General features: G+C 40.7%; 1 protein-coding gene across 2 annotated transcripts in view; it reads right to left on the bottom strand.

Moving 5' to 3' along the window:
- Window positions 1–3,764: 3,764 nt before the first annotated feature.
- The window catches only part of LMF2 (lipase maturation factor 2), a 42,812-nt gene continuing 34,273 nt past the window's right edge, over window positions 3,765–12,303 (bottom strand). For both annotated transcript variants that reach the window (XM_082255412.1, XM_082255411.1), the window contains exons 13-14: window positions 10,109–10,217; window positions 3,765–4,396 (exon numbers count right to left, since the gene is read on the bottom strand). In XM_082255412.1, the coding sequence (XP_082111538.1) occupies window positions 4,085–4,396; window positions 10,109–10,217 (421 nt within the window). In that variant the 3' untranslated portion in view covers window positions 3,765–4,084. The remainder of the gene's footprint in view (window positions 4,397–10,108; window positions 10,218–12,303) is intronic.

The raw sequence follows: 12,303 nt of genomic DNA, 5'->3' as shown, positions 1-12,303 counted from the left end.
CGTCTTTGGTTCCGATTCAGGCAAAAATTCAGACCTGATTCGCACCTGAAATTGGTGAACAGGGACGCACCAGACCCCTTTGAGCCGCTGCATGTGTGAACCCAGCCTAAAGTCTTCTAGATTGTAAGCTCTAACGAGCAGGACCCTCTAGTTCCTCCTGTTTTGAATTGTATTGTACTGTAACTGTATTGTCTTCCCTCACATTGTAAAGCACTGCGCAAACTGTTGGCGCTATATAAATCCTGTATAATAATAAAGTTGAATAACGTCCTTGCTATACTTGAATGTTAGGGACACCACCTGGTTTCAGGAGTTTCAAATGGCCTACACCTATAGGAAAGGCATTATTCAACTTTAGTCAAAGTTAGTTTTTTTTTTTTTAAATATACTTTCCCTGCATAGGGAGTCCTTTGGTAAATGTGAACTAACTCTTTAGGGGTTTGGGTTTAGATACCCTTTAACCTGTACATTTGTCGAGACTAATCCTACTGCAATGCTCACATATAGGCAACAGGTTCACTTTAAAGTTTGGTACATCTGCAGCACATACTCACCTATCATCCCTCATTCTCCTGCACTTTAGAGCTCACAGGAGTGACAAAAATAAATACTTCTTTCATGTAAGGAGGAGAATATGACATTCCTTTAAAGCTGAAGCCTAGGGATGATCCTTATTTCACAAGTGCATTAATCCACCTTGGAACAATGGAAGTATGCATATCTCATATATAAAGCATTGCTGGGGTAGGTGACAATCACTGAAGTAGCTGCTACAGGTATTGCTGCAATCTTTCAGATCCTGCACTCACCTCGGCACTGCCATTAACAAATGCAATGTATTTTTTCAATGAATACAAGGTTTTCTCGGATTGGACTAGATGGAGATTGTGACATCACCACCTTGTCCAATCAGATACCAAACCTTTTGCTTTGCTCTGAACTGGGGAACCATGTCTCTTAAAAAAAAAAAAAAAAAAAGCAAACATGACACTTTGAACACTGCAGTCATTGTTCATGCTGCATTTAATATCACTCTCATAAGAGGTCATGTATAGAAACTGTGTTATAAGTTTATAATCAATGAAACAGCTATGCAAATAAAGCTTTATTACAAAATACAAAATTATCACATTGTGCATAAAATCCAATGAGACAAAAAGCTTCTTCCTAAAGAAATAACATAACACCTTTGCACCGTGATCATGCAGCTTAAAAACAAACACTTCATGAAAAAAAAAAAATGGTTCTCAGATAAGAAATAGCACTGATTCAAACCAAGCTGTGCACAGATACTTTACTTGTCCTAGTTGGTACTGAAAATAGGTGATTTGCACAAGTGCTGGACTGGTGGCTGTTCTTTTTCCAGTTAGACATAGAAGCAGTTATTAAAGTGAACGTTTTTTTCGAGTTTGAAAAGTAAACATTCGGTCTAAAGCTGGACACATAGCACAGCAAGATTGTACAATCTGCTTAAAGTGGAACTAAACCCTCCTATCCTTTACAGCCAAGGAAGCTGCCATCTTAGCCTCTGTTTGATCTGCACTTGCCTTTGTGCTACACATGTAATCAGTCATGACACCAGCCATTCACTCACTTGACAGTTCAGCTGGGAGCCAACATAAGCAGATTACCTATAACAGTTATCATTCAGGGTATGTCTTGAATGTAATTGTTTTTAGGAAACAGTAAACATATGTGCATGAAAACTGATAGGAAAACCGACATCAGTTTCCATGCACTTCAGTTATGTGACCTATTTACACCAATGTTGACGCCATGTCCGTTTATTTTTTCCTGTGCAGAAAAAAATCTGCAATTGTTACAAGTGTTGTGGTTTGAACAGGGCACCTAGAGAGGGCTTGCGCCAATGGCATCAGTTGGAGATGCTGAGATCATTGACAGGTATGTCTAATCTACAGTTGACCAGCTTCAAGCTTATTAGACTGGTATGGAAATGCAAAACCAGTTGGAAGTGACCAAAAGCTTGTTGACACCGACCCTTAGATTTGCCACAAGTATGCAGTGCCAGGGCCAACATCATTGGATATAAGCTGGTTGATTCTTTAAGCAAGCAGGCTCTCACACTACATAGCTGCTGGTAAATATAAAGTAGATTGTAAAATCTTGTGACATGGGGAACAGCAAGGGCAAACCACAATAAACCAGCTATTAGCGTAGTGTGACAGACAGAAAAGCACCTCCTCCGATTTCCTTTTAATTTGTAACTGGCGCCTTACGCTATAGATTTGACAAATAAGGGCCACCGCCTGCCATTCCACTGCCCAATAATCATGTCCTTATTACTCACCAAGGCACTCTTAATTAGTAAATTGGATGGCAGCCATCAGGCCTTTGTCATGAAGACAAAGTCGGATCCTAGTTACAAAGTGATGAGCACAGAAGACAATCACAATTATTATCAGGATAGCTTATGGCAATTGTTTTTAGGCAAGATTAAAAATTTGACACGTTAAATATACAGGTTCACTTTAGCTCTCTTCTCTGAAAAAAGGCAAAGGCATTCAGACTAGACTGTGAATGGTATAATTTTTCTCCCCAGTGAAAACATCTGTGTTCAGGGTGGGTAAAGTGATAACTGTCAGTTGAAAGCATTTAATAGAGAGATCAGTTAAAAAAAGTGCCCTTACCCATTTCGGGCTAGGGGGCCTCTCACTGTGCCTCTGATACAATTAGTCAGTTTTGTACTCCGTATTTCAACTATAAAAATTAAAAAACAATATGGATGATTTCCACATATCTGATTTCACCCAAGCTGTGAACATCGAGCTTTTGGTCATAAATATAGCAGTAAAACTGAGCTCTGTTAATAAACTGCAATTATTTCAGTTATAACTGCACTTTCACAATTGATTTATTTAAACTTGCTGTACCCGCTGCCTTAAAAACAATGCCACTATAATGGGTTACCTTTGCCAAAGACAACTACTATTCTAGCAGCATGGTCTGGTAGGGGACCATGCCTTGCCTTGCCCTGAACATGCTTCTCTTGGGCACCACTATAGAGATAGGAGATCTGTCTTGCATTCTGAACAAGGCACTCCTTTGCTGGGAAACACTTTTAATGAGAGAAATACAGGATGCAGTCACAAAGCCAAGAGACTTTAGGCTGGGAAACTAAACTTCCATAAAGGTAACACAATATATTGCATGTTTTTAGAGACTGCTAGGACATGCACAATTTTTTTTATTTTAGTAAGAGTTCTACTTTAACCCGTTTACAATACTGTATCATACAACCACATAAGAAAATATATAGGATTACAAATGGGTTTCTATTCCACATTCTAAAAGAGGCTAAAATGCAGTTTTAGTTTTTAACTTAGCCTGGACTTACTTGATCCATACAGTAATGCACAAATGACTGAGACAACCTCTCCCCTACCCAGAAAATTCCACCAGAATGATATATACAAAAGCAATAAGGCACAAATGGCTTCAGATAAGAGATTTACACATCCAATAAGGCACTTCAATACAGTTTGATTTTGGTGGTTTTGCATCGTCACATTTTACAGAGTAGCTGTAAAGAACACCATGTAATAATGGATGAATAAAATAAGTGTGACCAAAGCATGCGACCTGGAAACAAGAAAAGAATAGGACATAAAGCAAGCAATTTTCAATGGTTACTTTTTTTCTTTTTAACATGGATAATAAATTAGGATGCTACAGCCAGTCTTCAATATATACAGCTTATCAGCCAAAATGTCTTATACATTTTATATCTTTTGTTGTCTCCAAAATGTTGAAGACAACAAAAGATAGTACTGGCTGTAACATGTGTGGTTTGGTGTTCAGTTCATCTTATATGTTTGTAAAAGCAAAAATATAAAAACAAAACTGAAACTATGGGCAAGAAATGCATATAAAATTCATTGATCAGTGGTTCTGAATCCATCCCTTGGTGATGCTCTAAAAGGAATAGACAAATGCCTGTTAAGAGAATGCAAAAAGAGCATGCTCAACATAATTAAAGCCCACCAGTGTATGACCGTACAGACCCACATTTTAGTATTGTGGACGGTAGTGCTTGATGATAGGTCAGTCTCGGGCCTGTGCCCATTCATGAGCTCTTTTCACGCTTCTTGCTGCTGTGGCCAGCATCTCCTCCAGAGCCCGAAGCACCAGAATCACCATGTGCACTGCTAGCTTTTTGCTTCTTCTTGTCGTTATGCGACTTTGAATGGCTCCGATTCTTGGAGGCTGCTGGTTTGCTTCCTCCCCCAAATAGAGCTTGTAGGGAATTGATAGCAATTATGGCAATAAGTAGTGAGTACAACAGTAAAGGTGCTGGATAAAGACATAAGAATTCACGAATAAGCTTAAGTGTAGATGGAAGAGGGGCATCCAGTGAACGACGAAGAGGTGGCTTGTCCTGGAAAAAAAAAAAAAAACACATCAAAACTCTAAACTAGGAAGGAGTGCACACCATACTGTAATACAATGTAAGCTTGCAGGAATTCAAGCTTCAATACACAACTGTTACAAGTCTGTTTTTTTTTTTTTTTTTTTTTAATTCTTTAAAGGATAGACATAAAATGTAAAGGAAACCAAGCACACAAAGCATTTTATAGGACAGTTTTACAGATCTGGGTACACTGCTCAATTGGTAAAAGGATTAAATATACCGTATTTTCCGGCGTATAAGACGACTTTTTAACCCCTGGAAATCTTCTCTAAAGTCAGGGGTCGTCTTATACGTCGGGTATCATCTTATACGCCGAAACTTCAGAATATGCGGTGGATGGAGAGAGCGGCAATGTCACCAGATGCATCGGGAAAAACATGCCTTTCACCCGTCTGACCCGCCCGCTCTGGTATCCTACCTTCTTATCGGCGTCTGTCCCTGCATCTTGCTCCTGAGGCCTGAAGCGGTGTAGGTGCGCATGCGCGATAAGATCCGGCGGCGGGGGGATACCAACTCTGACAGGGAGACCTATCCTGTGTCAGACTACAAGCAGGGCAGGGGTCAGACAGGTGAAAGAGGTGGGTTTATCTGGTCACATCTATTATTACCAGATAAAGGGGTGTAAATTAAGTGGAACAAAATAAATAAAATTATGTTTCCCAACTGAGTGTATACGGTACAATATAAAATTTAAGGTGAAATACCGGTATAAAAGATAAAAATCACTCCTTTATCTGGTCACATCGCTGCTCTATACCCTGGACAATACCATACTCTGAGACAGGAAGGGCATTGGAAGAGGGGTAGTCTTACACAGCGAGTATATCCCAAACTCTATATTTTACTGGAAAAGTTGGGGGTCGTCTTATACGCCCAGTTGTCTTATACGCCGGAAAATACGGTAAATGTAAATTTAAACATTACTTTATGCACCTTACAGGTAAAAACCATGCATGCATCATACAACCTAGAAGCAGTAATACCGGGTGAACTAATGGAGAAGCGCTGGTTTTCTTGGTAGATCATAGACTTGATGATGTCTATGTATGTAATGTAAGTACATAGCTTTTAAAGCTAAAAAGGCAGAAACTAAAGCAAGCCATAGACAGTTCGAATTTTGGCCGGTTTAGCAGGGACCAGCCAAGATATGAACCATGTATGGGCAGGCTGATTGTACCCAAGTTAATCAAATCGATAAGACTTGGGTACAACTAATCTGCTGGATTAGCAATATTCACTGTGTTGTCCTGGCCAGGATGGCTCCCTCGCCCACCATCCCTGGGTGGGATTCCCCCATCAACACTAAGGGGTTGATTTACTAAAGCTGGAGAGTGCAAAATCTAGTGCAGCTCTGCATGGTAGCCAATCAGCTTCTAACTTCAGTTTGTTCAATTAGGCTTTGACAAAAAAAAAAAAAAAAAAAACTGGAAGCTGATTTGTTGCTATGCAGAGCTGCACCAGATTTTGCACTGTCCAGTTTTAGTAAATCAACCCGACTAGGTTGATGGGGGAAATCGAATGATTTTCTTTCCTTCAACTTGTGGTTGCAGGAAAGAAAAACAATCCATCTATGTAGTTGGCTTGAAGGGAGTCACAGTCTTGTACAGGGCAAAAAAGGTATAAAGTAGATGTTGCAATGCTGGAAAGAGCTGAAAAATTAAAAAAAAGGGGCATTATTTTAACTGACAATTGTGCTCTTGTGCAACACTGTACCCAAATAAAATTGATGTCCTTTTTTTACCCCACAAATCGAGCAATAGGCAAATATGTATTCTGCTACATATTTTTGGTAAAAAAAAAAAAAATCCCAATAAGTGTATGTTGATTGGTTTGAGCAAAAGTTATCACATCTACAAACTAGGGGATAAATGTATGCCTTTTTTTACTAGTAATGGTGGCGATCAGTGATTTTTAGCGGGACTGCGACAATGCAGCAGACAGATATGACATCTGACACTTGCGGGAACCAGTGACATTACAACAGTAATTAGTGCTAAAAATTTGCATTGTTACTGTACTAATGACACTGGCAGGGAAGGGTTTAAAACCAGGGGCGATCAACGGGTTAAGGGGGGCCCTAGGGGGTGCTTACTGACTATGTTTAGCTAGTGAGTCCATCCCCCACACAGATATGGGTTCCTAAATGGCAGGAACACAATATCCCTGTGTCCATCTCTGACAGAACGGCAGTCTGCCTTGTTTACATCAGCAGAGCGCTGTTCTGTCTCTCTGGGGAGCGATTAAGGTTGGCCGGCGGTCATCACATCCGCCTGACCTGCTGATTGGCTACCCCTGTGGCTAATCAGCGCGCCATGTGCACCTCCAGCTGGCTATTGCGCAAACTGATGTACAGGTACGTTATTTTGCGCAATAGAGCTGTACTGCTGCAGTATATATACACTGCGGCTGGTTGGCAAGTGGTTAAAATTTTGTGACTTATTTACTTTTTCTACTATGCATGTCTTTCAATGTGATTTACTGAAAAAAAAAAAAAAATTGTTCTGTATGTCAAGATAACAGCCACTAAATGGGAAAAAAGTACCAATGTGACCGAAGGCTGCAAGTATATTGTATCATGTACAACTTCTGTGAATGTAGAAGCATACAAGATGCTCTCCACTACAAGAACAGAAGCCTATCAATACTTTACCCCACGCGTATAACTGCTCACACCACTAGTACTGCGTGGCAGTAAATGAAATGGGGAGAAACCTTTTACAAGCCTTAATTGTCATAGAACTGGCATACAGCAATGCCCCAATGCTATAGGTAGCTTTTCACTAGGGTTCAGTTTTCTTCCATCTTCAGTTTAGGCTCCGTTCACATGTAGGCGTTGGCGTTTTTCAGTCGTTTTACAGGCGTTTTTATAGGCGTTTTTGCAAGCGTTTTTAACATGTGTTTTTGGTGACCAATGGAAAAGCAGTTTTTTTTACAACATTTGCAAAGGAACCTCCCAGGGACCTCCTCTTCTGCATGATTTTTTTTTATGGTTCTGGACATGCTACAGAGCTGAAACTTCACAGGTACACTTTTTAGACCCCCCAGATACTAAAATTAAAACTAAATCCAAAGAAATCTTTTTTTTTATTTTTTTCAATAATTGGCTCTCTATCAAAAACTACAATTTTTAAGAACTTTTTTTTGCCTGATTCATAGTCCCTGGGGCATGATCCAGAACCCTAGGCACTTTTTAGGGGCATTTATTGGGTTTTAGGGCTTCAAAATGGTGTTTTTTGATTCCATATATATATATCTACATTACGGTCACCTTGGCATGGAAGAGTTTGGTCAGCCTGGCATAGCAGAGTCAGTTAACTTCGTTACGGTCACCTTGGCATGGAAGAGTTTGGTCAGCCTGACAGCAGAGTCAGTTAACTTCGTTACGGTCACCTTGGCATGTAAGAGTTTGGTCAGCCTGACATAGCAGGGTCAGTTAACTTTGTTACGGTCACCTTGGCATGGAAGAGTTTGGTCAGCCTGGCATAGCAGAGTCAGTTAACTTCGTTACGGTCACCTTGGCATGGAAGAGTTTGGTCAGCCTAGCATAGCAGAATCAGTTCACCTAAACTTCGTTACGGTCACCTTGGCATGGAAGAGTTTGGTCAGCCTGGCATAGAGTCAGTTCACCTAAACTACATTACGGTCACCCTGGTATGGCAGCAGGCTACGGTCACCTTGGTATGGCAGGGTCTGGTCACCTAAACTGCCTAAGCTGTTCTCCATGTTTCAGGAAAATGTGCTCACAGCAGAGGCATGCCAAGGGGGTGGAGAGCTGGGTGGAGAGCTGGGTGGAGAGCTGTGCTGTTTGAGCTGATCAGGAGCAACTAAACGCTTGTAAAACGCCTGTGAAACGCCAAATATCACTTAACATTGAGGTCTATGGGACAAAACGCCTGTGATCTGCCCAAAAAGAAGCTCAAGTACTTTTTTGAGCGTTGGGCATTTTCCTTAGGGCGTCAAAACGCTCATATGTGAACAGGGGTCATTGCAATGAATGGGATTTGGCTTGTTGGGCGTTTTGAGAGCTGATTAGTGAGCAGAAAAACGCTCCAAAAACGCCCACATGTGAACGGAGCCTTAGAAGTATGCCAAGTTGGAAGAAGCTAGGGCTTTCTTGGCAGCCAACCTTTCAATTCAGTGGCATCAAGAGCTAGTGGGCATGGAAAGTATACTCCTGGCTCTCCGGATGTCCAGAAATCAAGTACACAGAACATAAGATGCGATAAATGTAAAATGCTTAATTAGGGATTATTGACATTGTAATTATAGAAACTTCATTAAACACTTCTCTGCAACAATAATTTCACTTGCTTTGTAATCCATATGAGAGCTATAACATTTCAGAATTGAGAACTACCAGGATAGATAGACAGAGATGGGGATATTTTACCACAGAGTCTCCAAAGCTATACATTTAGATCCATCTGAACATTTAGTTTCTCTAAACCTATCTGATGCCGGAAATGTATTATTACATGTACTTCTATAGCGCCATCAATTTACACAGCGCTTTACATATATTACACATTCACATCAGTCCCTGCCCTCAAGAAGCTTACAGTCTAAGGTCCCTAACTTCACATACTAGGGCCAATTTACCAACCAGCATGTCTTTGGAGGGTGGGAAGAAACCAGAATACCAGGAGGAAATACACGCAGGCACAGGGAGAACATGCAAACTCCAGGCATATTGGGATTTGAACCAATGACCCTAGTGCTGTTAGACAGAAGTGCTAACCACTTAATCATTTAGAAAAGATGTTGCTTAACCACTTTACGGACCAGCCGCCGTACTTCTACAGCGGCAGGTCGGCTTTGTCCCGCGAAAACAACGTACCTGTACGTCGCTTCGTGAGACAGCTAGTACGGAGGTGCACCAGTGTCATTAGTACAGTAACAGTGCATATTTTTAGTACTGATTACTGTAGTAATGTCACTGCTCCCCCAAAAGTGTCAGTTAGGTGTCCAATCTGTCCGCGGCAATGTCGCAGTCCGCCTAAAAACTGCTGATCGCCACCATTACTAGTAAAAAATAAATAAAAATTACAAATTGTTCCCCTAGTTTGTAGACGTGATAACTTTTGCGCAAACCAATCAATATACACTTGCAGGGATTTTTTTACCAAAAATATGTAGAATACATATTTTTTTTGAATTGGGAATGTTTTACAGCAGGAAGTAAAAAATATTGTTTTTTTTTCAAAATTATCGCACTTTTTTTTGTTTATAGTGCAAAAAAAATGCAGAGGTGATCAAATACCACCAAAAGAATGCTCTATTTGTGGGGAAAAAAAAAAAGGGACATCAATTTTATTTTTTATTTTTTTAAGGTACAGTCTAGCACGGTCACGCAATTGTCAGTTAAAAGAGCGCAGTGGCGCGTCACAAAAAAAAGCCTTTAAAATGTCAATAAGGGGGTAAAACCTTCCGGGCCAGAAGTGGTTAAGGTGACTCACTGCTAATATCGTTTGTTACTATTTCCAATACTGTTTCATGCAAGAGGGTAGTTTGTTAATATATACATTTTATGTGAGCATTAAAGACTTTTCCAGAGATGCTGGTGATCCTTCTCAGAATATCTTGTTACAATCCTCAAATGATAAATGCCTACTAACAGTAAACTTCATTAGAATGATTCTCTCTTCCAGCCTTTAAGAAGATAAAATGAGCCACACATACCTTGAGTCCATGCTGGTTCAACAGAGATTCCAAGGTAGGGTCTCCTATGAACACAGTAGGGAAAAACTCCTCAACGTGACGTCGACGCCACCAGTGACTGGCCGATTGTCTGACAAAAGGAGCAGAAGTATCAATAGTTAACAGCAAGTAAAAAAAAAAAAAAAAAAAAACAGTATGTCCATTGTCCAGAGACTAGTAGACAACTACTAAACCAAAACCTATAAAAAGGATTTAACAAACACTAAAATCCCTATTTTTTTTAAACTTTAACAGTCAATGTTTAAATGTATAAAGCTAAGTCAAGAGTATCTGAGTTAATTACCAGTGAGATAAAAATGGCTAGCAAGTAAAGTAGCTGCTTTGACACACAGTGTAAAAATTTAAAGTTCTCGAATACGTGATCATTAACTTACCAATACTTGGAGAAGCACAGGATTTAAAAAAAAAAAAAAAAAATCATTACTCCCCTATGTGGCTTCAGCATCAATCTGACTGCCAACTCTAAGACCGAGAACCAAGCGATCACAATACCACAGATAACTCAGTTCTTGGTCCTCACTGAGAGTTGACTGTCCTTGATAAAGAACAACCACATAGATTACCAAGGATCTTCAAACTATGGCCCTCCAACTGTTCAGGAACTACAATTCCCATCATGCCTCGTCATGTCTGTGAATGTCAGAGTTTTACAATGCCTCATGGGATGTGTAGTTCTGCAACAGCTGGAGGGCCATAGTTTGAGGATCCCTGGATCATTAGATGATCCAGGGATAATGAATTCTCTGCATTAAATCCTTGAAAGGAGTATGTATTTATATATATATATATATATATATATATATATATATATATATATATATATATATATATATATATATATATATATATATACACACACACACACACACACATTATACTTACAGAGTGGCCCAGATCCTCCTCTTCCCAGGTCCCACTACGGCGCTCCAGGCTCCTGCTTGTTGTGGGGGCACCCAAGCAGGCGCACACTGAGCTGCGGCGCTGTGTCCATTCACACACGGAGCCGCGGCTAGTCCCCGCCTTACATGCACACTGGCTGTGATTGACAGCAAGGGAAATGAATGGCTCCTGCTGCCAATCAGGAGTGCAAGTTCGCAGAAAGGCAAGGCTCTCCTGGACATCGCTGGATCGAGAGGGGGCTCAGGTAAGAATTAGGGAGGCTGCTCCACACAGGTTTTTTTTTACCTTCAAGCATATAATGCATGAAGGTAAAAAAACCGTGTGCTTTTACAACCACTTTAAGGTAAAAAAATAAATAAATAAAAAATAGTTAAATCTGAGTGCAGGTCACTTGAACCCCCAGCCCCCCCTATACGTACCTTAGCCAGATCTTGATCCATTGATGTACACAAGAGCAGCGGCTCTCTCACTCCTCAATGGCACGGAGGCAGCAGTTAAGAGTCATTAGCTTCCACTTCTGTCAAGCACAGCCATTGAGAAGGGGAGCGGGGCATGGGGCAGAGCCATGCTCTCTGTGTCAATGGACACACAAAGCTGGCTTGAGAGCAAACACACAAGCGGCTTTCTATGGTGGGCACTCGGCGGGAAGGGGGGGTGGGGAGCCAGGAGCGGTGGCAGGGGAACTCAGAACAGATGGATTGGGCCTGCTCTGTGCGAAACTACAGCACACAGCAGGTAGAAGAAAGAAAAATCTAACATTTACTTTAATTGGAAATGTTATTTACTGTGGCCACAGGTAACTGATGCATGAGAGTACAGACTACAGACACAATTTCCTTAAAATCCGGGGTACAGTATTTGGCAAAAAAAAGTGCCAAAATCCCTAATGGCTGCTGTGTAGTCTGTCTCCCTGCTCCCCTCACTATTGGCAAGGGAAGATATTGGTTATACTTTAAGCAACAGGCATGTAAGGAGAGCAGGAAGAAATGGATAAAGTGGGGAATGTAAGTGTTCTGTTTGATTGACTTTAGAGCACCCCAGATGTTAACAATTAAGATTTTAACAGAATCGCCATAATGCCTGCATTATGCTACAGAAAGGTCTCACTTTAAGGCTGCGCTCACAAAGCTGCAATTTCATATACGAATGGAGTCACACAGACCTCATATGACAATGGAAATCACATTATTTTCAATGGTTCACATCAATGCAACTCTGCACAGCATGATGATTTTGGAAAAGGTTCCCGTACTAAT

Source organism: Pelophylax lessonae (genome assembly GCF_965119305.1).
Source record: "Pelophylax lessonae genome assembly, chromosome: 4".
NCBI lineage: Eukaryota > Metazoa > Chordata > Amphibia > Anura > Ranidae > Pelophylax > Pelophylax lessonae.
Note: the sequence above shows the minus strand (reverse complement) of the source record. Positions and strands in the feature narration are given on the sequence as shown.